The sequence below is a fragment of the Brugia malayi genome (assembly GCF_000002995.4).
Source record: "Brugia malayi strain FR3 genome assembly, contig: Bm_v4_Chr4_scaffold_001, whole genome shotgun sequence".
Classification (NCBI taxonomy): domain Eukaryota; kingdom Metazoa; phylum Nematoda; class Chromadorea; order Rhabditida; family Onchocercidae; genus Brugia; species Brugia malayi.
Genome location: NW_025062478.1, coordinates 13,046,585 through 13,072,219, shown reverse-complemented (window position 1 = coordinate 13,072,219; position 25,635 = coordinate 13,046,585). Strand labels below are relative to the sequence as shown.

At 26.1% G+C, this 25,635-nt stretch overlaps 5 protein-coding genes across 6 annotated transcripts; 2 read left to right on the top strand and 3 right to left on the bottom strand.

Moving 5' to 3' along the window:
- Positions 1–401: 401 nt before the first annotated feature.
- On the bottom strand, positions 402–3,976 carry Bm2354 (Uncharacterized protein; the record flags this gene model as incomplete). Its single annotated transcript, XM_043082596.1, has 10 exons — positions 402–479; positions 751–841; positions 1,098–1,241; positions 1,461–1,504; positions 1,724–1,865; positions 2,216–2,397; positions 2,604–2,719; positions 3,101–3,226; positions 3,401–3,542; positions 3,926–3,976. 10 exons carry the CDS (start codon positions 3,974–3,976, stop codon positions 402–404), a joined length of 1,116 nt encoding a protein of 371 aa, XP_042938530.1.
- Positions 3,977–6,142: 2,166 nt separating this feature from the next.
- Positions 6,143–9,264, bottom strand: Bm9132 (oxidoreductase, aldo/keto reductase family protein; the record flags this gene model as incomplete). The annotated part of the gene is made up of 9 exons (XM_001897031.1): positions 6,143–6,218; positions 6,438–6,604; positions 6,755–6,955; positions 7,149–7,229; positions 7,346–7,474; positions 7,636–7,752; positions 8,124–8,294; positions 8,855–8,928; positions 9,144–9,264. The coding sequence occupies 9 exons, from the start codon at positions 9,262–9,264 to the stop codon at positions 6,143–6,145; spliced, it is 1,137 nt and encodes a 378-aa protein (XP_001897066.1).
- A 1,415-nt stretch (positions 9,265–10,679) lies between these two features.
- On the bottom strand, positions 10,680–12,352 carry Bm4397 (EF hand family protein; the record flags this gene model as incomplete). The annotated part of the gene is made up of 4 exons (XM_001897032.1): positions 10,680–10,897; positions 11,063–11,217; positions 11,916–12,019; positions 12,206–12,352. 4 exons carry the CDS (start codon positions 12,350–12,352, stop codon positions 10,680–10,682), a joined length of 624 nt encoding a protein of 207 aa, XP_001897067.1.
- An 885-nt stretch (positions 12,353–13,237) lies between these two features.
- Positions 13,238–17,859, top strand: Bma-syx-5 (Syntaxin F55A11.2, putative; the record flags this gene model as incomplete). 2 transcript variants are annotated; one of them, XM_001897033.2, is made up of 9 exons in its annotated part: positions 13,238–13,414; positions 15,251–15,421; positions 15,570–15,649; positions 15,731–15,857; positions 15,939–16,115; positions 16,324–16,414; positions 16,539–16,630; positions 17,057–17,158; positions 17,659–17,859. In XM_001897033.2, 9 exons carry the CDS (start codon positions 13,238–13,240, stop codon positions 17,857–17,859), a joined length of 1,218 nt encoding a protein of 405 aa, XP_001897068.2. The 2 variants fall into 2 exon arrangements, with proteins under 2 accessions (XP_001897068.2, XP_042938529.1); XM_043082595.1 differs by lacking the exon at positions 17,659–17,859 and adding an exon at positions 17,371–17,430.
- A 2,066-nt stretch (positions 17,860–19,925) lies between these two features.
- Positions 19,926–24,869, top strand: Bma-sel-11 (conserved hypothetical protein,hypothetical protein; the record flags this gene model as incomplete). The annotated part of the gene is made up of 10 exons (XM_001897034.1): positions 19,926–20,063; positions 20,211–20,303; positions 20,709–20,910; positions 21,271–21,374; positions 21,582–21,708; positions 22,070–22,270; positions 22,519–22,668; positions 22,847–23,163; positions 24,057–24,265; positions 24,560–24,869. The coding sequence occupies 10 exons, from the start codon at positions 19,926–19,928 to the stop codon at positions 24,867–24,869; spliced, it is 1,851 nt and encodes a 616-aa protein (XP_001897069.1).
- Positions 24,870–25,635: the final 766 nt, after the last annotated feature.

The following is a 25,635-nucleotide window of genomic DNA, read 5'->3' as shown; positions in this document are numbered from 1 at the left end:
TGAATCATTAGCACAAACATGGAAAAGATTATAAATTTTTAAAAATTATGATAAGCAATGAATCAAACTTCCAAAAAAAAAATGTTACGTCAATTTTCTAAAATTAAATTTTCTTTTTGGAACAATTAAACACAAATTTACTTTTACTGTAACAGTATTCTTACAAATCAATCGAAGCTCACCAACAATACTGCTTAATCAAGTATCCTATAAAAAAAAAAAATATACATATATAATAATTTGTGAGAATTCATCTTATCTATTTCAATGCTACGTTGATATTTTGTTTGAAGCAATTGAAAAATTATATTTTCTTTGAATTCATCGAAATCAGCACCGCTGCTCAATATCAAATGAAGTTGAGTCATCATATTGAAGTACATTCATTGTATGTAACAAATTCATACATTTTTTTCTCGTTGAAAAGCAAAAACAAGATACATTGATGCAATTTCCCATTCATCTTGCGATAGTGTTCCCTGAAAATTCTTAATAACTTTTTCATATAATCAAAAAAAAAAAAAAAAATTCCAAAATGTTAGATGACAAATGGAGAAAATACAAAAAAAAAAAAAAAAAAATGAAAAAATTAATCATTTCTATGTATAAAAGAAGAAAATAATAGTAATAATAGAATTGAAAATTATATTCTCATATCAAAAAAAAAAGGAAAAAAGGAAAAAAATCTGAAATTAAGGATTATCATCTAAGAAAATAATCAACTCAAAATATAGAAAAAAAAAAAGAAACCATTCCAACGCATCCTGCTTCTAAACGTTCTTCCATGATTTCATTTAACTTCGTCTCTGCGAATTTATAACTTTCTGATGGTCCCATTAACCTAAAAAATGAAAAGTATTAATTTTTGTTAAACACAAATGTATGTATGAATAGAATGAAATATTTTCCCTGCACATATTTTCTTGCAAATTTAATTTAAAAAAAAAAAAAAAAAAGAAAAAGAAAAAATCTTATACAAACATTATTCATCAATTTATCATAATGCGAAGTAAAATTTGGAAAATACTTTTAAAGAGTTCAAAATTTTTGAAAAACAAAATAAAACAAAAATCTTAATTAATGAACTAAATTCTTACTTCACATCATCAACAGGTGGAAAAGGTTCCAATGCTTGCATTCGACCTAATAATGCTCGTCCATTTCTTTCATTTATATAATATTCAAATGCATCCGGAAAACGTTTCTTGTAAACCAGTTTCAATCCACAATCAGCAAGCAATCTTCAACTGGAGATTTGCCTCTACTTATACAACTTTCAACATTTCTTTCATAAAATATTTTTACTCTTTCAATCAAGTAGATTGATTTGAAATTTTATTTATGTTATGTTAGAATATAAATCTTTTAATTTATAACCTCCAGAATAAATATAAAAATAGTTATGATGAAATTTGAAAAATTAATATTAAAAAAAATAAAGAATTAATAATCAATCCCACCTTTCAAGAACAGGAAAATGCACGAGGTATTCTGGACAGTTGACCTATAATAAAAAATTAAACTTTTAAGTCATATTTTTTTTCAAATTTAATGAAAAATTTCTTTCACCAAATAGTATTAATATGAAAAGAAATATTATCAGCTAAAAACAATTTATCAATAAGGATAAGAAAGTGATTTTTTAGTAATAAGATAGGAAGAGTAGCTAGAATAATTTCAAGCCTACTTCGCATTATTCAAAATCAAAAATAATTAACCTTACCTGTGTGTCAAGTGAAAAATGAATTAATGCACCAAAAATAGGTGGCCGATAAATGCTATCTTTAAGTGCTTCAACATCACCGTACATTAGACATGAAATACCATTGGTATATGTTCCATTTTTAGAATTTTTAATACAGTACCTTAAAAACAAAATTCTTTTCACTTCCACAACATATAATTTTGTAGTATTCAAAAATCATTTCAATTCATTGATTCATTTTAATTGATTACTTTCAATAACATAAATGGTAACTTATGGTACGGAAATCTTATTCCTTTTTACTTCTATTTTATTATTCTATTCATTTCATATTACCAAATTTAGTTTTAATCCAATTTCAAATTATTATTCTAAGATTTTAGCAGAAAATTACAATTTATCAATGTTTCTAGCCAAATTCTAAAACATGCTACTAACTTTTCAAGATATTAATTTGTTGGAATGTAATGCTTTAATTATTAATATATATTGTAAAAAAAAAAAATTCACATAATTCTTTCAGCATCTGGTAATGTGCCAATAAAATAACCGCCTGGTTTTAATCGCTCTACCGCATTTTGTATCATTTTTCGTGCTTGCTTTTCACTTTCAAAACAGTAATGAAGTGAAAACTGACAGCTACACATATCAAATTTTATAAAGCGATCACAATAATGATCTATTAGACGATCCTGAATAATAAGAATTCATATAATAAAAAATTGATATAGAAAGAGGAGAAAAACAGAGAAAAAAAAAAAACTTATTCAAATTTATTTTTTTTTTCTTTTCAATTAATGAATACAAAGCAAAATAGAATTGATAGGGGATTTTGTTTTTTTGACCAATGCATTGAAAATAAATCCAAAAGTGAAGAAAATATGAAACAAAAAAATACTTTTGTAGCATCTGCAACAATAAATTCAGCACTAAATAATGGCCGTCTTGGATTTTCTCGTGCTTTCATATCTTTATATCGTTTTTCACATTGCTCCAATGAAACACTTGCTATATCTAAAAATTGAAATAAAACTTAACATTTGGTCGCTTGAATCACAACGCTAATTTAGGCTAATACTTTATTATTATCAGTAAAAAATTGCCAAGAAAATATTATAAAAAAAAAAAAACCTAACTTAAGTTACCTAGAATGGAAATAAAATAATGGTTTAGTTGGAAATTGGACAGAAACTTATTAAATGTCAAAAAATTTATTTTGAAAAATACTCAATAAATAAAATGGAAATTTTATGACGAAAAGGCAAAATCTTATTTTGCCATTTCATTTTTTCCTTAATTTAATCGTTATTTGATTTCAACTTTATGAATTTCTTCAAAATTGTTGCATTTAAGTATATATTTGAGATAATTGAATCTAATAAAACTTAAAAATACCTGTTGCAACAACATGACCAACATTTCCAATACGCCATTTTAAAAAATCACCACCTTTACCACAGCATAAATCAAGTACGGTTGCTTTTGAACAAATTTCTTTTTGCAATCTTTCCAAGAATTCCGCTAAAAATTATTAATTAAAACAAAAACAAAAATTTTTCTTTGAAAATGCTAAAATTTCATACTTTAAATTTTATGCTATTTTGATAATTCCATTAAACAATACATTTTAATCACATCACTAATATTTTTTTTTTTTTTTATAATAAATCGAAATTACATTTGATAATTACATACCAATTAGCATGCTTTTGATCCAATTGTTAAAATTTCGAAGATAAAATATTCGACTGCTTGTCCTCTCAGCAACACCCTTCTGTGGTACTGCATTATAATGTTCAGCAACTTGAGCTGATGCACTTGAAATTTCATTTTTACTCTAAATAATAAAACAAAATACAAATAATTTTAGTATTGTAAAAATTACTGAAAAAATAAAAGATAATTGCATAATTATCACACATCATCAACAACATATTAACATCAGCAATTATAATTCATATTAAAATAAAATTTTAAATATAATTAAATATTATGTATAAAAATTATATTGATGTCATTATTTTCATATAATAATAAATAAATTTGACATAAAATTAAATTATCAACTAAAAATACTATCTAAAATTAAAAAAAAAGATTATGTTTATGTAATAATAATAATATAATACGTAAGAAACGTGACTAGTTCACGTAATATTAAATGATTCATTTTACTAATGATATTGTTAAGATAAATATGCTATAAAGAGTAAAACTTACTTTTGTTTCTTTTCTTGATAATTCATTGCTTTCCATACCAATATCAGTCATTGTATCAATAAATACACAACTAGAAGTCTCTTTTCAATAGCTATAAAAGATAAAACAAATTACTGAAGGGTTAAGCTCAATTTGCGAAATGTTAATTCAATATTTGATTTTGAATTAATTAATCAAATTATAAGCATAATTTAATGACGAATTAAGTTTCAAAATTTAAAAGACTAATAATTATAAACATTTTATAAAATTCTTTTTTTGAGATCAAATTTTAATTAAATTAAAATTACAATTTGATTCGTTCCAACTAACAAAATAGTTATATAGTTAATTCATTTGATTAAAATAAGCTAATTTCTTTTATCGATCAAAAAATGAATCGTTTTTTCATTCAAAAATTAATTGTGTAATAATCAAAAACTAGTTTTTCCTCAGTGATTAATTTTTATTTTTTTAAATGAAATATATATAATAAATATCGAAGAAACGAGTTAATAGAAAGTGTTCTGTTAACTTTTCGGGTAGTTTTTTTTTTCTTTTTTTTTTGAAAATTTAGATATTTTGAAAGTATTAAGATTGATTCATTTTATTTCATTTAAATTTTATCTTTAATTATAGTAATATTTATTTTGATAAAATATAGTTTCGGTTTCATAATTTTTTACACTTAATTGATATTTTTATTTTTATTTTCCTTTTTATCAGTAAGTATTAAATATTAATAAAAAATTAAAATAAATATTAAATATTAATCTATAACATGTATAATTGTTAATATATAATATGAAATATTAAGTAAGTTTCGCAAATGATTTTGTAAACATCGAAATATGCTATTATAAGAAAGCCGTCATTATACTCAAATATTTTGGTATCAATTCCGGAAAATTTTGAACGAAGAAACAGAAAAGTACTATAATCTCGAGCAAATTCAAAAATGACGAAAAATTAAAAAAAACTTTTTTTAAAACTACTAATGCAAAATGTTGACGTGGATTATATGTCGCTTGGTACTACAGCTATATCTTTAAATGAATTAAATTAATGAAAATTAGCAAATAAACAGATTTGTTAGCAGATGTAGCATATTTAGTATGCAGTTCTCTTTTCTAGCAAAATGTTGAAGCAATTATTGTGAATTTATTGAAATACGTTAAAATGGAAATTGAAATACATTACAAAAATTCACCCAGAAAATCCCGCAATCTCTAATATATCATTTAAAATAATGATGTTGAAAAAAGAAAAAAAAAAAAAAAATGGAATCAAATATTTTAACAAAATTATGCTTTTGTAGATTCCTGCAAAATAATAAAAAAAAATGATGAAGCAATGGAAAGAAAAGATTAACATGAAATCCTTATTGCAATTATCGAAAATGCTTGTTTGTAACTTTAAACAAATAAAAATCTTAAAAAGAAAAAAAAAAAGATGACTATTTTGAAGAATGAAGAATTCAATGTTTTTATAATTCATCGACAATTGATAAGGAATTCATAAGGCAACCAATAAGAAATGAAAATATTAGGAAGATGACATTGTTTACAAAATCTAAACTAATTACATCTGTAAAAATCTAAAAAAAAAAAAATAAAAATTTATTTGTAAGTGAAAAAAATAACTGAAAATATTGAAAGGAAAGATTTCTGATCATTTATTTCAAGCACAAGTACATACATATTAACAAATGGAGACATTTAATTATATTAATCTGTCCATTTATCAACGTTAATTATTCCTCTATTGTCAATTTTTAATTATTCCTTAAAATGATTTAATTTTTGAATAGCTTAGAATTAATTTGAACAGCTTAGAATTAATATTTAATTTTAGTTCGAAAACTTTTTAAAGCCAAAGCACCACCACAATTCTATTACATGAAATTACATAAATTTCAATTTTCACTTTCCAGCAAAACTTACCTATTAAAATAATTTTCATACAAACTTCCCTATTAGATGATAATACTTATGTATACTTTATAACAAAACATTGATACAACAATCAGTTTTATTTCCCTAAATGATCAGAATCCTTTCTAGATAATAATATGGGGTCAATTTTGAATAAAATATACATATATGAAAAACACACCATCACCAGTGCCAAAAAATTAAATTTAAGGTTTAAGAGATTAAATATGGATAATAAGTATTAAATATCGAAAATAAGAATTGAGAGACTGAAGTTCGGCAAATGCATGGCATCAATGACACTTCAATCTTTGAGATATACGCGCTTCATTTTCGATACGTCAACATCTTTGAATGGATACCATGGATGATCAAAAAGCCTGAAATGGTTCAAATTAGTATAATTCCTACAATCATAATAACTAAACTTTGTAATTTAGAAAATAGTTGTTTTCTAATTTCTTTTAAATTTCAAAAATTATGAAATCTATACAGGATTACATGCATTACAAAAAGCACAATTTTTTCAATAAGATGAAGTAAAAAAGTAATTCATGTTAAAAAAAAAATCGCAAAAAGCAACATAATATAAAACTTACATATCAAAAAGAAAAAGACGAACACGTGTCTTTACGTCATCCAATTGTTTGATTTCCTCTTTTGTTAATTTAAAATCAAAAATGTCAAAATTTTTGAGTATTCTGTTTGGATTAATACTTTTAGGAATGGTAGAAATACCACGCTGTGTCATATGACGTAGAAGTATCTGAAACAAAGTAACAAATTTTTGTGACCAATAATGCTGAGCAAATTTGAACTGTTACAAAATTCCTGTCAAAAATGAAGTTTTTAAAAAAATTGTCGAAAACTAATTTAATTGAAAACAACAATTCGAGGATTTCACAAATACACATACCTGAGCTGATGATTTCTTATATTTGTCGGCTAGTTTTAAAACTAAAGGATCCTTCATAGGTTCACCAATAGGCCAATTAAAGTCTGGATTGAAAGCCGTTCTTCCTGGTGAACCAAGTGTAGAATAGCTTGTCATTGTTATATTATTCTTTTTGCAAAGTTCATAAAGCTCGTTTTGCGGCCAGTAGAGATGTGTCTCCACCTAGATATTAACCGATCCCAAAAAGACTAATATTAAAATAAACAGGAAAGAAAAACTACTTAAATAATAAAACAAATTTGAAAATCCCGTAATTCCAGAATACACCGCTCAGAATAGTTAAAAAGGTCAAAATTATTTTACAAAGATATGCAATCACTATGTTATGTAGTAGTCATTCATTAAAAATTCTTACCTGTATATTATGTGGTTTTACAGTTGCATTGTCAAGAACATATTGCATTTGTTCTACATTGAAGTTAGACAAACCAATAGCCTAATGAAAATACGATAAATAAACATTGAAAACAAATTTAAATGATGAAATAAATCTGATCAAACAAACAAAAAAAAATTAATGATATTTTGAAATATAACATTAGTAAAACGTACTTTCAGTATTCCTTTGTTATACAAATTTTCCAGCACTTTCCAGGTTTCCATATGATCAACCAAGTCCGGAACTACCTTTCCATCCTTCAGTAGCAGTTGATAGTTATCCGGTGTGTCATTAGGTCGATGCTGTAAAAGAAGAAAAAACATTTAGCATTAGTATCAAATTTCTGAAAGTCCTAAGCATAAACATTTATTGATGACACTCAATTTACCTTTCATTTCACAAATTGATGATTAATAAGTGACCATATTAAATAAGTGAAAAAAAAAAAAAAAAAACTATATACTTTGCATGGACATGGACAGTGGATAAGATAGAGGTCAAAATAATCCACATGCAAATTTTCCAATTGTTTCTTCACCAATCCTTCGATTTCATCCGGTCTGTGTACCATAAACGGTAGCTGTAAATGGAAAAGAATTATATACAAATTACAACATCAAAAGAAGAAAAAAATAATATTACTTTGTTATTTTTTTGAAATTAAAAAAGAAAAATGCATTTCTGTTAAAATCGAACAAACTAAGTGGAATAATTCATTACATTACACAGTGATAAGGGCGTTTTACCAAAAAAGTTAAATATTACACTATGTATAATCAACTGATTTCAAAGGTTTATTCTAAAAATTTATCCTAACCTTATTCATCCTAAGAACTTGAAGGCTTATTTATTCTAAAAATTTCGAAGCTACAAGTTAATTTTTACTAAATGTTAACTAATTTTCAACTAACTGCGTAGTATATGTGATTATTTCTGGTGATAAGAACTTACTTTTGTTGTGATAAAGATATCGTTTCGTTTTAATTTGCCAGAAGTGAAATATTCATGCAATACTTTTCCAATAGTAGCTTCGTTACGATAAACATAAGCTGTATCAATTAATGGATAACCAGCATCCAGAGCTGTCTTTAGTGCTGTTGCTAAAGCTTCTGGATCAGTGGACTGAAACAATTTGAATATAGAAACTTTTCAAAGATTTATCTGAAAATTCGACGGCTTATTTATTCTAAAAATTTGAAAGCTAAAAGTTAACTTTTATAAAGTAAAGCTTTAGTAAAGAAGTATAATATATATTCCAATATGATAGTTTTTCTTTTCTTTTTTGATTAAAATCGAAATTAAGTCCAGTTACAATAATATTACTTTAACATGAATTTTATCACTATAATATCAATTGAAACAGAATTTAATTCTTCATATTTAAATCTAGTTTGCTTCATCAAAATAACACAAAAACTAACACACAGGAATAAATCCATAATTAAATGCAATAGGAATTAGATACATGAGCAAATAAGTAAGTAACAGGTAAGTAAATTATTTATGAGTTATAATTTAAAGATATTTTAAACATATATTTAAACATAATAGCTTAAAAAACTACTATTTTTGTTATTATTTCATTTTTTTTTTTTTTTTTTTTAAATTAGTCCTTTATTTCTCGCTAAATTATTCATTTTATAAATAAATTTTTCATATTTTGAATAATGAGAAAAACTTACTTGCCATGTACCCAAACCAAAAAGCGGTAAATCAGCACCAGTTGCTAACTTTACAGTTTCGTATTTAACCATATCTAAAAAATTTTGAATTGAATAAGCTAAATAATCTAATAATATTTCGACTATTAATCTATCAATTTTTTTCCCCTTTAGCAATAACTTTATTACTTTATGCATTAATTAAAAACTATATCTTAATTAAGAACAAATAATTAAAATCTAAAACTATTTCACAACAAACAATAATATTGATACGAATGATTTCACGGCCCCGTTAATTCCCAATTACCTGCCTGATATAGTTTGTAAGAGATAGGATGAAAGATTAAAACAGATGACAATTGTATAGATGGATGACATGAACATGTGACATATTCATGTGATAATATAATTGCTGGTGACAATTGCATCAGTGCAAATTATCAATTATAAAATGACATAATTTATCATTTAAATTTATCCTATGATTTCGTCAATTCATAAAATTGATGAAATATTCAAAAGTGCTTAAGTATTAATTTAATGTCATCTGAGTTTATACATCCATCAAAATGAAAGCTCATACTTATAAATGATATTCAAACAGGAAGATACTTTTCCTTTTTTTTTTTCTTTGCATTCTATAATAATAGAAAAGCAATAATTTTATATAGCTTAGCAATTATGGCATTAAAATCTGTAATTCTTATCAATTTATTGACAAATTTCTTCTTATATAATAGATTAGTAAGATGATTAGTTATGGAAAATAAATTTCAAAAATGATTGCACATATATATAATATTTGTAATGTACATACATATTTGTAATATTGTTCAAACATTTTTATTTCATATCATTTTTAATTGGCATAAGTAGTCTTCAACATTTGCTTCTTTCTTTCTTCTTTTAGAGTTTGCCAAAATTATTTAGTGTTAAGCACATCCCATATCTTTATAATAAATTTCCTCCTTGTTATGGAAGCAAATTCCGATGTTTACAAAACTATTTGCAGAACTTATTTTTATTGATGAAGCAAACAAAATCACAGCATGTTTCAAATTTAAGAAATTATGAACTTAAAATATGTAATTATATGTGTTATACAGAATTTAAAGAAAATAAATATATCAGTATCTTCAAAGTATTCAAATTTCCAAAAAACTTCCTATACAAAGGCTTAACAAGATTCTTATTCGTTTGACTAATTGAGTATTATTTGAGTTCTTTTATGAATTTTATAGCTGATAAACAACAAGTTCCAGTTCAAAATCCCAACTGAAAAAACCGGAATAAAACTAAAATTAACTTCAGCTGTTCAATCATCTCTCAAATAATTCTATTTTCAGCATTTAAAAGTGAATGTCATAAAAAAATTTCGATTTTATTTTTAAAATGAAGTAGCATCTCCTCCCAAACCATTTGCACGATGAATATTCAGCAAAACAAAGCAGATCCAACTTCAGTATATAAATATACATTTAGAAAGAGTTGTGATATGCATTTCAATTTGAAATATAACAATGCTGAAAACAAATATTTTGCCTATTAATTCTCTATAACAGCAATCTTTTCTGTATATGACAAGACCTCAAGCCTATTAAAAGCTTACTGAAAGAATAGCCTATCTCAATTCGTAAATTGTGAAAACTTTCAACATTAGATAAATAAATGAGTAAAAGGCTATACCGCATCCTCAAAAAGGAAAAAAAAAAATCCAAACTAAATCCTCACCACAGTAAGTTCTTTAAGTATTTTAAATTTTCAGCAAAAAAGACATCGTCACAACCATCTACGAACAGTTTGTAAATTATGACTTGAAATAGTGAAGAGACAAACATTTTTCCTAGTGATGCGGAGATTGCTGTTGTTGTTGTTGTTGCTGGTATTGTTGTCTCATTTGCTCGTCTCGTTGCTTTTGAGCTTTAGAAAATTCAGGATAACTGATAAAACCATCTCGATTGAGATCATCCGAATTAAAGATTGGATCTAACATCCGTTCAATTTCCGTTTCCGTTAGTACTGCTGGTAGTTGAGATGCGTCTTGTCGGGAATCCCGATTTTCTGGAATATTCGATCAAAATTAATAATAAAAATTCCATTTTATTAATAACAAAAATAACAAAATTCATGCAACAAATTTCATTTTACTCTGTTTTCATTCCAACACTTAAAATACATGATAGCAACAGAAATATACAATGATATAATAGATAAAGATGATAATACCTTCATGAAAATGTGTAATTGCTTTAATTAATTCAAGACCATCCAATAAACCATTTCTATCCATATCATGCATATTGAAATAATGGAACTGCAATTGCTCGGGTGTCATATTTGCAGTTTGATCAAGTTTACCATCCAAATGTTCTTTGATGTGTCTAAAAAAGTGTAAATTGTGATGATAGCTTTCACTATATGAATAATGGGTAATTTCCAAAACTAACTGCTTCACAAATTTAATTTTGTAACTCTATGGAGATCTTACTTATGATACCAGTTATAGCAAAGCTATGTCAAACAACAACAAAAATAGCTTAAATTTTTAAATCATAAGTTGTAAGAAATAACTATTTTCGTTCGGCTATTCTTAGAATTAAAACTAGCATATCAGCTTTTCAAAAGTTCATTATAAAAATAACAGCTAATTAAGCAGTCTCAATTTCTTTTACACTTCCAAATACCATTTATAACAAGAAACCAACCAAGCTGGTTAAGATATAAAAGTATATAAACTCAACAAATTATATACATACTCTATCTAAATTATTATTATTATCGCTATCTAAATTCAAACAATACACATAAATCAGTATATATTAGCACTCATCGAAAAGACAAGAAAATTTCTTGATTTCCGTTATTTGAAATTTTAATAGATAACAGCTTTAATATGACAAGTTAACCAATATGTTATTAAATTCGAGTTTTTTTTTTTTTTTTTTTTTTGGAAAAAATAAAAACTAAATATCAGGTCCAATACAGAATTGAAACCTATTCCTCAAAAGTAACAACTTTTAAAAACCAAGAAAATTATTGGTTAAATTTTCTAATGTAAAAGGATAATAATGCCACATACTCAACATTCTTCACTTGTTCACCTCCAAATTCTCGTGCACCTTGAGGTGGTGTATTTGGATGAGCAGGTGGTGATTGTTGATGTATCTGACCTTGATGATGCACCTTCATAAACGAAACATCAGTCTCATAAGACGAAAAAATTGAACTTATCAAAAAAATTTTTTTTTTTGAATAAAAAAAAAATAGCTTCTCTAATGAACGAGATACTTGTGTAAGAAAGAATTTGTTCTAATAATTTTGTTGCAAATTTTTTAAAATCTCGATATTTACACCACAAAAAAAAATTACTTCCAATGGCTTCTGTGCATTGTGATCTGGAAATGATGGTGCTTGATGGCCTAATACTAATATAGCTGAAAACAGCAAAGAAACAGTACTTGCGATATTTTGCATTTTTAACAAAAGAGATACCAATTTGTCCTGAAAATTATTCATGTTTTTTTTTTTCCTTTTTTTTTTTACAATTAGATTTACTTAGATTCAAAATATGACTAAAGTAAATTCGAACAAAAAATATGCAAAACATAAATTTAATATTATTAATCTAATCTATAATAATATCTAATTATGAAACTGCAAATCATAAAACTTCACATTCATTCACTTCTAATATCTCAGTTCTCCCCCCGCGATATCTCAGATACTTCCACTCCCAATACCCCAGCTCTTTGTCTTGCGATATCTCAAATCTCTCAGTCAATCCCTCCTTTTTTTCATTCACTAAAATTGCGGCCCGCAACCGTGAATTCCCATTTACCACGTCAGCCAAAAAAAAAAAAAAAGAGTGATGTAAGTGAAGTTGTGATCAGTTGAAATGCTGGAATATCTTTGGGGAATGTAGAATAGCTGGGCAAAAGGAGGGCAAGTAACCCGAGAGTTTCATTTGAATTAATCATTCCACTCTAATCTACCTTTTAAATAATCTTTGCAACAATCATTTTTCTTATATTTATTGTAGTGTAAAAATATTTACACTAACTTGTTTTTGTTAGCTTTAATGTTTTAAATATTCATTTCATTTTGAATTATATACTATACAAATTTGTTAGTAATTCTGGCATTTATCTTTCATTTAATCGTTTATATTGAATGAATTTGTAAATGAAAAAAAAAAATTTTAAATTAGCTCTATGATCTTGATTATTGGTAGGAAATTTATGTTTTTTTTTCTAAATGAAATATATGATGTAAATTTAAATCTATAATGATGTAATATGATGTAAGTTTGTAAGTAATATTTGTTTTTATTAAATCTTAACTCATATATAATATTAATTTCAGGAAAACGGTAGGTATTGACGAAGGTGTTTAAGTTCATTAATGCATGTGAATGAGACGGAGTTACCTTTGACAGTTACACGACGACGCGTTACGACTTCTGGTATTAGTGTGAAGTCGGACGTGAATCATATTCCTTCAGAAGACGTTATCAAATCGAAAGGTAGCCCGTTCTCATCGTTTGCAAATCTTTCTTCGTCGTTGTGGTCTTCTGCTCAGGTATATATGACTTCTCACGCTTTTATTTTAACGCCTTCTTAAAGCATATCTTTTTTTTTTTTTGATAATTTATGGTTACTTTGGTAATAAGGCATTAATGATTTTATAAATACATGCAAGAATTTCAAAATAGATGAACTGACGAAATGATGCATAAAAGATTTCTGGGTGCAAAGAAGATTGAAATGAGAAGTAAGAAATTTTTTGAAATATATAGTAATTGAAATAAGTTATATTAACAATTAAGCTATATTAATGTACATGTTAGGCTGCATTTTCCTAAATAGCATGAAGCAAGTAAATAGGTTTTGCTAACTTTTAAATAGTTGTAATAGCATAATAAAGTTTATTGTGAAAACAGAAAATTATGTATATGTATGTATGAAAGAGTGAGCCAAATTAGAAAAAATGGAGAGTTGATTAGACAAAATACTTATAATTACATAGTGAAGTGTGTATGACATTTTCCTCTTTGAAAAGAACTGTGATACGTGGATGAGAAATGAATTGGTAATGATGAAATGAAAATTTTCGTAGTGAATTTGACACATGCTGGGATAACGAATGAGGACATGATTTGATCGTGATATTGATTGAATTGCGATTGAAGTTTTATTTTGTTTTGAATATTGTCGCTGAATGGAATATTGTAACTAGATCATTCAGATTTCATAATATTGAAATATTTAAATAAGAAGAGTAGTGAGTCAGTGTTATAACTAGCTATTGATACCTTTCTTTGTTTAAATATTAAAACCAAAGATTTGTTGTTGATGAAAAGATTGAATGATTTTTCTAGGCGTAAATATTTTCGGAAATTTCTCCATAGTAAACATTTTGGATGAATGCTTTTTCTTTTTTTATCTTTGTCATTAAATGTTTTTTGTCAAAGACAAGAAGTTGAATGCATGAGCAATTGTAATTTTTCTTCACTGTCACAAGGATATTCAGAGAATAATAATTGAAAACATCTGAAAAAAATCTTGGCAAATGGAGAATGCGATTTGTGATGCACAAATAACAGATTATATTGGAGAATAAGTTTGAAAGTTACTTAGCATCGTTTAGGCTGAACGAATTGTTATTTTGTAAAGGTTGTCGAAAGTGGCTTGAAAATTATCAAATGCACTGATAAAAATTTTGAATTGTGGAAAGAGCAAGTGATGAAAAGGTATATGTTGACGTGTTTTCTTTGAATGTTGTTGAACTTGTCGATTTATAGTATAGCCTAACAATGATTTTATTGTTAAGGTACCACTGAAGTACTTCTCGAATAGAATATGACCGAGATATTTTGGAGGTTTTACTTGAGATAAATTAAGGACTTTTACTTGATTATCAAATATATTATAAAAATAGTTTGTCCGGTAAGATACGACTTGGTGAAGTTGAGCGTTTATTAGACACTCTATCTTATATACATATTTAAAAATAATATTTAAATGTAAAGAATGCATGCTAGAAATGTATATTGAAGAAATCAAAAACACTCTCAATTGTGATATTATAATAGAGTGATATAAAGATGTATAGATCAGCTTTTAAATATAATGTGGGCATATTGTCTATTTAATTGAACAGTTCATTTTGATTTTCAAAGGTGCATTAGATTTTAGCATTCAAATTTAATACTCCAACAATAAACTTTATTAAACCATTTGTATTTCTGTAGTATTTATGGTCGGAATATACTGCTAATTTTATCATTATCATCGGAATGAAATTTACTGCCCAATAAGTATTCAGTTTTTGCAAAATCACAAGATATTACAATTTCTAGTGTTAATGACTTCCATTTCTGCCATATTTCGGTACCATAAACAATCATAATTGCAGCACACCTTCTCTGGCACTACTGACACCTCACCATTTTTTGGTTATTACGGAAACAATTCGACAAATTCGGAGTGTGAACAAAATTCATCAATAAGCTTTATTAAAGCAACTGAAGAAATGCCGTCTCGTGATCGTACTGGCGAGTTTCGTACTACAGCGAAATCTTATCAGGTTAATTTGTTGCTTTAAAGGTTTTTCAAATTTTTTAGTCAACTAATTTAATGCAAGAATGGAGCATGAAATATGCCTTACCTTTTCAATTATTGAAAATTGCTGCGAAATGATTTATCACTTATGGTTAGAAGATATTTTTATTCAGATGAAAATGTATGGAGCTGGTGGTTATACGCCAAGAGAGCCGAGAATTCAGCAGTCAGTACAGTTTGCACAACTTGCAAAGTAATTTTTATTAGAAGTTAAAGTCTTTTTGTAAAGTTTTAGGTTCTTTTGATTTGCTCTTCAAAAATAATCGTTTTGTAGGCGTATTGGGCGTGATTTAAGTTTGACATGTGCAAAGATGGAGAAATTAACTGAATTAGCCAAAAGACGGTCTTTATTCGATGATCGCATGGCAGAAGTGGGAGAATTATCACAAGTAATAAAACATGTAAGTTTTAAAGATGTTATTTAAATCAGTGCTGTTGAATGTGCTCCTTAAATGGTAAATTATAAAAATGAAATTTTCTAGGATATAACAGGATTAAATAAGCAGATAGCAGTGTTGCAAGAATTTTCAAAAAATAACAGCAATTTCAACAAAAAGGATCAGAAACATGGACATTCACAGTTGATTGTTGTTGGACTTCAATCAAAGCTAGCAAGTGTTAGCAAGGATTTTCAAAATGTGCTGGAATTACGAACTGAGGTGTGACTGATTCTGTTTCGAAATTTCATTCGAAACTTAGTTGGTACTGTGGTGGCAGTGGGATGGTCTTATTTAAGTTGAATTTCATTATTGGTACTTTATCTTTTGTCTCCAAAAATGTAATATTCAGAAATCACTGAAAACTGTTGTTGAATGTTTTAGTAATTTGGGATGCTCCCACTGTTTTCATATTTTCTTACTATTTTAGAATCTAAAGCAACAAAAATCACGTCGTGAAAAATTCAGTCAAGGTCATCCTGTGCCGTCGAGTTTACCACCTTCTGTTAGTTCGGGAAATTGTAAGTTATTCCAATCTTTCGAGAATATTTTGTATTGAAATATGTTTGTTGTTTAGGTTGCTTAAATCTTGATTTAAGATTTTGGTTTATTTTTGTATTAAATAGTTAATAAATTGTTTTGCAGTAGGTTCAGTTCTTTTTCAAGATGAAATAAAAGCTTCATCATCAGTAGCGATTGATATAAATATGTTAGAACAGCAAAGGTTACAACAGCAGGTACCTTTTATTTTTTATTTAGTTTGTTTTGATCTTCAAAGACTTGTTTTGCTAAAGATACATATGATTTGTGCTATTCTTTTACACTGTGAATTTTGCTAACATTTTATGAACTCATCCTCAGTTCAGTAAATGATCTTCAAGCATGCATATGTTTTGATGAAATAAATTCAGTAATTATTGCTTTATGGGATGAAGGAATAACAATTGATTAATGGTTGAGTAGAAAGATGAATTTTATCATCACAAGATTTTGAGAATCTCGAATAAATTCAACATTTGAAATTTTAACTTAATAAATTATTACTGAGTTATGTTATCACCGAAAATGCTTTTTCTGGATGCAAATATCATAGAGTTAAAAACGAATGGAAGAGAGTTATTATAAAAAATCAAAATAAGAAATTGAATTTTAAAAAATTATAGGTTTCGTTAATTAATGAACAAGATGCATATTTGCAAGCTCGTTCAAGTGCAATGGACAATATTGAAAGCAGCATATCAGAATTGGGTCAAATTTTCCGTCAGGTTAGTTAATCTTTTTTTCTTACTTAAACTTCTTATATAGGAAAAGTTGCAAACATCATTAATTGATTGCGACGTAATGTTATTTAAATTTGGATTATATTTTCCACTAGTTGTATGCTTCTTTTAAGTTTCTTTTTACTACGTAAACAACATTACTGTAATATTCTCTCAGGAAATACATATATATATATATATATATATCCTTTCTTGAGATCACTTGGATTTTGATACTTGTAACGTCTTGTATTTGTTTCCATAGCATTGACGTTTGAAGGAAGACGTAATTTACGTGATCTATTCAAGAAGTGATGCATATATGTAATTCAGGTAATGTAAGGATGCTTGCTAAGGATAAAAGAATCTACGATTAATATTTGCTTTTTTTTTTTTTTTTTTTCGGAGAATATTTTCTTCCATTTAAAATTCTTTCAATTAGATATATTTTTAAAAAAATATTTTCTTTAAATTAGAATGTTTTTCATTCATTTCAAGTTTTATAGCTTGCTTCATTAGTTACTGAGCAAGGTGAAATGATCACTCGAATTGATTCAAACGTTGAAGAAACATCATTAAATGTTGAAGCTGCTCATACGGAATTGGTCAAATACTTTCATTCAATATCACAAAATCGCTGGTTGATTATCAAAGTTTTTGGTGTACTTTTCTTCTTTTTTGTGATATTTATTGTTTTCCTCAGTTAATACTATCACTACGGTTATTGTTTTTTTTTTTTTTTATATATTCTTTTCGCAGTTTCCACAATTAGTACTGTAAAAATTTCCAAAAAATTTATGTGGAACGATAATTTTGAGAATGTTTTCTGTAAACTGTATTTTCATCTTTTTCAGAAAATATACTCATTCATTATTCACTTTTTACTATTTCTGGTTTTTCTCCATAATCGATTTTGTGCCAACAATTTACCAGCAGCTTTGCATTTCTGCAATATTATTTTGCTATTTCCTCTTTGTACTTTCATTTAGATGGAAAAAAAAATTAAAAGTGTTTTAAGGAGGATATTTATTATTATTTTTTGTCTTCCTAACTATTACATTTGAACTTGGAACAAAATTCATTTTTCTTATTTCTTTTATAGGTTCTTCTGATGTTGTTTTTTCTCTCCCACACTTTCTTTTGAAATACATAATAACATTCTATGGAGAGAAAACATCATGTATTTCATAAATTATTAAATTCACTTATAATTTTACTCCATGATATTTTTGGTATAGAAATGCACATTTTTGGGTAACATTTTTGATTTTGTTTTTATGAGCTAATTTTTTTTTTTTTTTAATTTTTGTTTTACGAGTTAAGATTTTATGACTTTAATTCTGACGATTATGTGAAAAAATTCCAGAGTTTACTTAGCAAATTTCGGTTCGCTGTTTATTTGGTTTAATATATTTTTATACTGGATTGTTTGCTCTGTATTTTTTCTTTGCTGAAATATTTATAGAAGTATGTGAATTAATGAACAATTAAAGTAGAGAGAGAAAAAAAATGGGAATTTGATTCAGAAAAAAGATTTTAATGATGAAATCGAAGTTCAAATCTCATTATTTGAAATTTCATTTATAAATTTGGTTTCTCATTTCTTTCGATACTGTTTATGAAAACCATGAACTGTTCTTCCTTTCTTTATTATTCAACTTTTAAATGATATTTTGATAAGTGTTGCTCTTGATTTGGCAAGTTCTATTTCAATTTTTTCAGCTGTTTTTAGAGCGAAAAATGATTGGGAAGTAAATTTTACTTGTAGATTGTGAATTATATTTCTTTATTAGTCTTATCATTTTTTTTTTTTAAGATAAAGTTCAACTCAGGAAGAAAACTATGCAAGTATAGTCACCTCTCTGAATTATTTTATTTTTGTTATTATTTCCCATTTCATATAAAGAATTACGTAGCATTTCGCGATATTTAAAAAAAAAAAAAATGGAAATATTTTAAATTTGGGAAATTGATTTGTTTAATAGTATTTTTATTCATTCTTTTTTATATCGATTTTAATTATTTCTTTATTTATAACATGCACTATTAAGCATGTAATATATGGTAATTTGATTCGGTGATGGTATTTTATGTGAGTAGTTATATTTAATAAAGATAGAAGAAACATGTATATTATGTTATATTAAATAAATTATATAAATTTATTCGTATCTTTCTTTATTGTAATTTCTTATTCTTTTATTGTTATTTGTTACTTGGTATCATTTAAATGTAAATGAAAGAGAAAAAATTTTAAACATTTTTTAAACTTTAATTGATTCAGTAAGCATCGCATGATTGCTACTGCTTTTATTTATATTTTTCATCAAATGGGTCACAAGTCAAGGAATATTTTTTCAAATATGTAAATTTAGTAACAAAAATTGAGTTTTTTTTTTCGCTAATTTTAATAATGGCGTTATAACTTTCTTTGGATGATAAGTTATTTAGATGAATATTTATTGAAGTAATTTAAAATTTAATCACTGTATGAAAAGATTTATTTCTTTTTTTAACCTTTACAAAAAGCTTTAAAAGTAAAATTACTATCATTGTAAGCTATCAAAAAAAAATATATATATATAGTATAAAATTTGATATTTTATTATAATTTTTGTTTTAAGGAATGATGTGAATTATTTGTGAAGTGTTTGAAATGAATTTCTTTCTTCTTCTTGTTGAGAACTGATTTATTAATTTAGAGCAAAGTTTAATGTTTATTACATCGTAATTTTATTATTATTATTCCAGAATTTCAGAATATTTCATTAAAATGGCACATGCATCAACTTTTGTCTTGACAATAACAAGTGTTATTCTTACTTTGCTTACAGTTGGAAATGCTTTTTTCCAGAAAAAGCAATTTTATCCATCCGTTGTTTACATTACAAAAAGTAGTCCTTCTATGGCAGTAAGTTTCACATTTTTTTCTTTAAAAAAAAAATTTATTTTTTAATTTTCTAATTTTTCAAGAAAATTTGAATAAGGAAAATTTTAACTGCCAGTATTATTGTAATTTTTTTTGTTTTACTGAAAAATATATCTCATGTATATGCAGGTAATGTATGTACAAGGATTGGTAATCGCATATATGATTTTTCAAATCATTAGAAAATTATTTTTTGGTGAATTACGTGCTGCTGAATATGAGGTATATATGTTGAAAATTATTTTTTTATCTAAATTTCATTTTAAATTAGAATATTTTATGTTAGCAAATTTCTTTCAATTTACAAATAAAACTAAAGTTTTTTTTTTTTTTTTTTTCTTGAAGAAAAGAAAAGGTATGAATTTACTAAAATTCTTTGAACATTTAGTACAACACATTTTTTGTTTTTTCAATCGTATCTTTTGACTTTTTTCTTTTAGACTGCTGAATTTATTCTGAAGAATTTATTATTCATTATCAGTGTGCTTTTAATTAAATTAAGATTATAAGATTATGCATTAGACTTGATAATTGAATATTGATTTGGAATGCTTCAATTTGAAATATTTAGTAAGTGCTAATGTTTACCTGAAATACACATGGCAAGTTAAAATTACATATTTCTAGCATTTATCGGAGAGAACATGGCATGCAATCATGGAGACATGTTTAGCATTTACCGTATTTCGTGATGACTTTTCGCCTCGTTTTGTAATGCAATTTGTTTTTCTGCTTTTTATTAAATTATTCCATTGGCTTAGCGAAGATCGGGTTGATTTTATGGAACGAAGTCCAATTATAACTGTATTGTTTCATTGCAGGATGATATGTATGTTTTCAATCTTTTATGTTGTTGTTTTTTCTTTCTTTTTTTAATTTTTTGCAATTTATTAAATTAATTTAAGTTTTTCCACTTGGATTAGTATCCGATTCTCTTTCATTGCATGAACATTTTATCAGGCTTTTCAAATTCAGTTTATTACTTCAAATTTTTTATATTTCATTGAATTAATAATTCGGGTTTTTTTCTTCTCCTTAAACAAGTATTAAATAATTAAATTTCAAATTAAGCTTACATAATAAATGATTATGCAATTTTTATTACTTTAAAATATCATAAGATTAGATTTTGTGATAAAATATATAAATAATTTACAAATAATGAATGATTTTTTTCCTGATTTTTCAGCATTACTTGCCTTTTTGAGTGCTCTGGATAGTTATTTTATATCACATGCATATTTCACAACACTTGTTCGTGGCGCATCTGTTCAAATTGTATTTGGATTTGAGGTAAGTGATTATGAGTAAATTTGTCAAATTATCATCAGAAAATTATCATTGGAAAGAGACAATATACAATGTATTGAGCATAATAATAAAAATATGCCCTTTTGTTTATAGTAAAAATTTTTTTAGCATCATTCAACTATAGTTATCATGCTTTACCTATAATTATTCAAATTTCAACTATTATTGTCAATTTTTTCTTTTTTGTAGTATGCGGTATTAATGACAGTTGTTCTACATGTAACTATTAAATATATTTTGCATATGCATGATTTACGAAATGTACATCCATGGGAAAATAAAGCAGTTTATTTGCTTTACTCGGAACTTCTTATCAGTGTGTTTGTTTTGTCTTTTTTTTTCTTTTTTGGATGATGGATTTTATTATAAATTTTTTTTTCTTTAAATTAGATTTGTTTTTGCTTCATATTATTTCTAAGCGAATAATCTATTTCGATGAAAAATTGATTTTCAATTAAGCAAAATGGATAAATATTACGGGAGCATAATTTATTGCATATATTACTATATATGAAAGAAATTCATTATTCATAAAATTTCTTACTATTACATTTTGCTTATTTATCTTTGTTATAATCTTATCATTTTCATACCTGATTTCTTTTTTTTTACCACTAAATTTAAAGATTTAAGGAAAAAAGATTTTATTTTTCAAAAAAAAAATGAATAATTTTTAGATTGCCTACGTTGCATTTTATATATTATTTTTGTGGCCGTAATGATACGTTTGCATACTTTTCCATTGTTTTCCATACGTCCACTTTATCTTACAATTCGAGCATTCCATAAGGCAATTAATGATGTGATACTTTCAAGACGTGCGATCCATGCTATGAATAATCTATTTCCACTAGCTACCGAACAAGATCTATTGCAAGGTATCCATTTTAATAATCATTTTAATTTTTGGTTTACATGAAATTAATTGCTATTTGAAATGATAATGTTTTAGAAAGTAAGTTCATAATAAAAATGTGCTGCCTAAAATAAAATTAATTCTCAAGTGACATTTTTTTTTTTCTAATAAATATTTTGATCAGTGTAATGTTTTGTTTCTTTTTCTACTCAGTTTTTTATTTTTTGAATTTTAATGTCTTTATACATATATTTTTGAATTCTTATTTAGGAGATAATACATGTATAATTTGCCGTGAAGAGATGACACCAGTTAGTGGAGCCAAGAAACTACCATGTAATCATATTTTTCATGCAAACTGTCTTCGTTCATGGTTTCAACGACAGCAGAGTTGTCCAACTTGTCGTACTGATATTTTAGGTTTGCATTTGTTATTTAGCTCGGTTTAACATCCATATCCATATATCTGTTCTTTGTTGAAAAGAAAATTCTAGAAAACTCTTCAGACTTCAAGTTTAAAGTTTTTAAAGTTATGTTTTTTTAATAATTGAACAACTTATTGATTTGTAATTATAATTAATAAATTAATAAGTTATAGCACAACGGAGGACAACACCAACAACACCTGCAGCTGAAGGAGCAGCTGTACCTGCAGCTGGACCTGCTCAAGCACGACCAAATGGAGGAATTCAACCTGCAAATAATGGTGGTGAAATTCCAAATATGTTTCCGTTCATGGCTCAATTCGCTTTTCCACAGCATCCACAACAGCAACAACAACAGCAACCGCAAGCCGGAACAAGTACGATTGGTCAACGGAATGATGATGGTAGTAGCGTACCGCAGATGCCACCTTCTGGTATCGGTTCCAATATGCCTCAATTTCCAGCTACACCACCAGGATTTCCATTTATGGTTAATGTTTTGATACTTAATAATTACTATTTTTTTTTTTTTTTTTTAATAATTATTTTTGTTAATAATTAGTGTTTTGATAAATTTCTATTAATTAATGTGTTTGAATTATCTAGATAAAGCTAATGGATAACTGTACAAATAATTTTTTTAAATTTGCTTGATTTCAATATATATATATATACTTTTTTTTTTACTTCTGCTAATTGATACTATGAGTATTTTTCCAAGATCTATTAATGGTTGAGTTAATCAATAGTAGTAAGTTTTACTAGCAAAGCAATTTATTAGATTACGATAGTAAGACGAACCAGAACTGTTTTGTATGTTGTAACATAATTAAGTTGTAGTTAAGTTAAAGCATCACATTTTAAAGAATAAATAAGACAAATCACCGGTCATCATCTTTTTTTTTACTTAGAATTATTTTATTGCATGCTCAATCAATTGAATTTTTCGATTTCACCTGATTTAATTTTTGTAAATTTCATTTTTTTTCTAGTGATGGCTGTTTGACTTGTATACACGTCGATCTTCCAGTGTCTTCAAATCTTTACTATTTATTTCTTTTTTTTAGTCTTTATCCATTTCTTTTACCAAAGAGCATTTCATTCAGTATTTTCTCTTTCCTATTTATCTTATCTGCATTATTTGCTGAGAAATTTTATACAAATTTTTGAAACCGTTAAAAATTAAACTTATCTTACTTTAACTGAATGTGAATGAAAATAACTTGCACTTATAAAGTTTTCAGTTTCAGTCATAACAAAACACGACGAAATTATCATCTGAACAAAGGAAAAAAATTTTTTTCAAATTGTACTATAGTTTATTTATTCATTTATAAATAATTCTATTTCAAATATATTCTCCATTCTTTGGATCCATTCTAGGCAATACCACCATTTATGGTACCTCCGGTATTTCCATTTCCACCGGTTCCTAGTTTTGCCGGTTTAACAGACGAAGAAGTTGCTGCAATGGAAGGAACAGAACGAGCTGCTGTTGAAGCACGTATCAATTGTATTCGTAATATTAGTTTATTGTTGGATGCAGCTACCATGCAACTACAACAATATATGAGTATTGTACAGTCATTGAGGTAAAATTAAATATTGAAAAAAAAAAAAAAAAAAAATGTATAAAAATTAATTAAACATATTATAAGAATGTATAATAACTCGATAGAAGATAGTGAAATTTGCAAAATGAGAAATTAATTATTTAAAAATTTTGCAATTGTTAAAATGATTAACTATATATGAATACACAGTATATCAGTTATTTGTCTAATATAATCTATCTGTATTCAAAATGATTGTCAAAAATTTTTGGCAACATTTTGCTAATTTTTACTTTATTTTATTTAAAGAAAAATTTTCATTTGTTTTTGTAGCATTCCGGCTTATACAACTGCAACAACAACAAATGTGGATGCAGCAACAACAGCAGCAGAAACAACAGCAACGGCAACAGAAACAACAACATTACCTAAGACTGCAGCAAAATCTTCGACTATTGACGAAAATTCCGCTCATGGATTATCATCTGATGTGCCAGTAGCTAGTTCGAGTAATATTAAAATTAAATCAGGTAAAGATCAACCAACAACAGCTAATGATAACACAACATCAGTTTGTTCTGCATCAACGACTGAATTGGATGAAATTCGACAACGAAGGCTTCAAAAATTTGATCATGAATAACAGATGATGGCAATGATTAATTGAAATGAGATGAACAAAACAAAAAGAAAAAAAAATAATCCTGTGATTCTTTTTTTTTTTTCTTTTTCTTTCAATAACTATTCATTTCTGTATATTTTATGCATTGATCATTTCCATTTCATAATAATGTTTTAGTTTCTTTTTTTTTTTTTTTTTTTGTTTTGTTTTGTTTTAATATTTTTCCCGCAATTTTTGGGTAATTTTTGCGAAAAAAAATGATAAGCTGATAAGCCAGTGTTGTTTAATTGTCTATCTAAAATTTTTACCACTAACTGATAAATAATTACCAGAATTTAATTTCAGTTACAATTGAAATTATGAGAAAACTATTTATATTGTTACATATAGTGGTGATATAAAAGCCTTCCAAACTGATAGAACTTTACTTTTACTTTACTTTCTTTTTCTGATGATATAATAGTGCATGCCCAGTGTTTCTTTTTTTTTCTCCATGCTTTCTTTTCTTTATGATCAGATTCTATTGATAAATTATTGAAATATTCGTCTTGCAATTTTCAAAACATAATTTTGTCTGAGTGATATTCCCAATCAATATTGTCAGCAATTCAGTAACTTTCTGTACAAAACAAGACTGTTTTAATGCAAGTTACGTGATCAAAATATGTCTCGAATTTTTTTTGATCTCGGAAAATGAATCTAAAGTAATCAAATGTAATCCTATCATCGTTAAGATATTATTAAAAAGGGAAGTACAAACTATATATATATATATAATTTCATGATT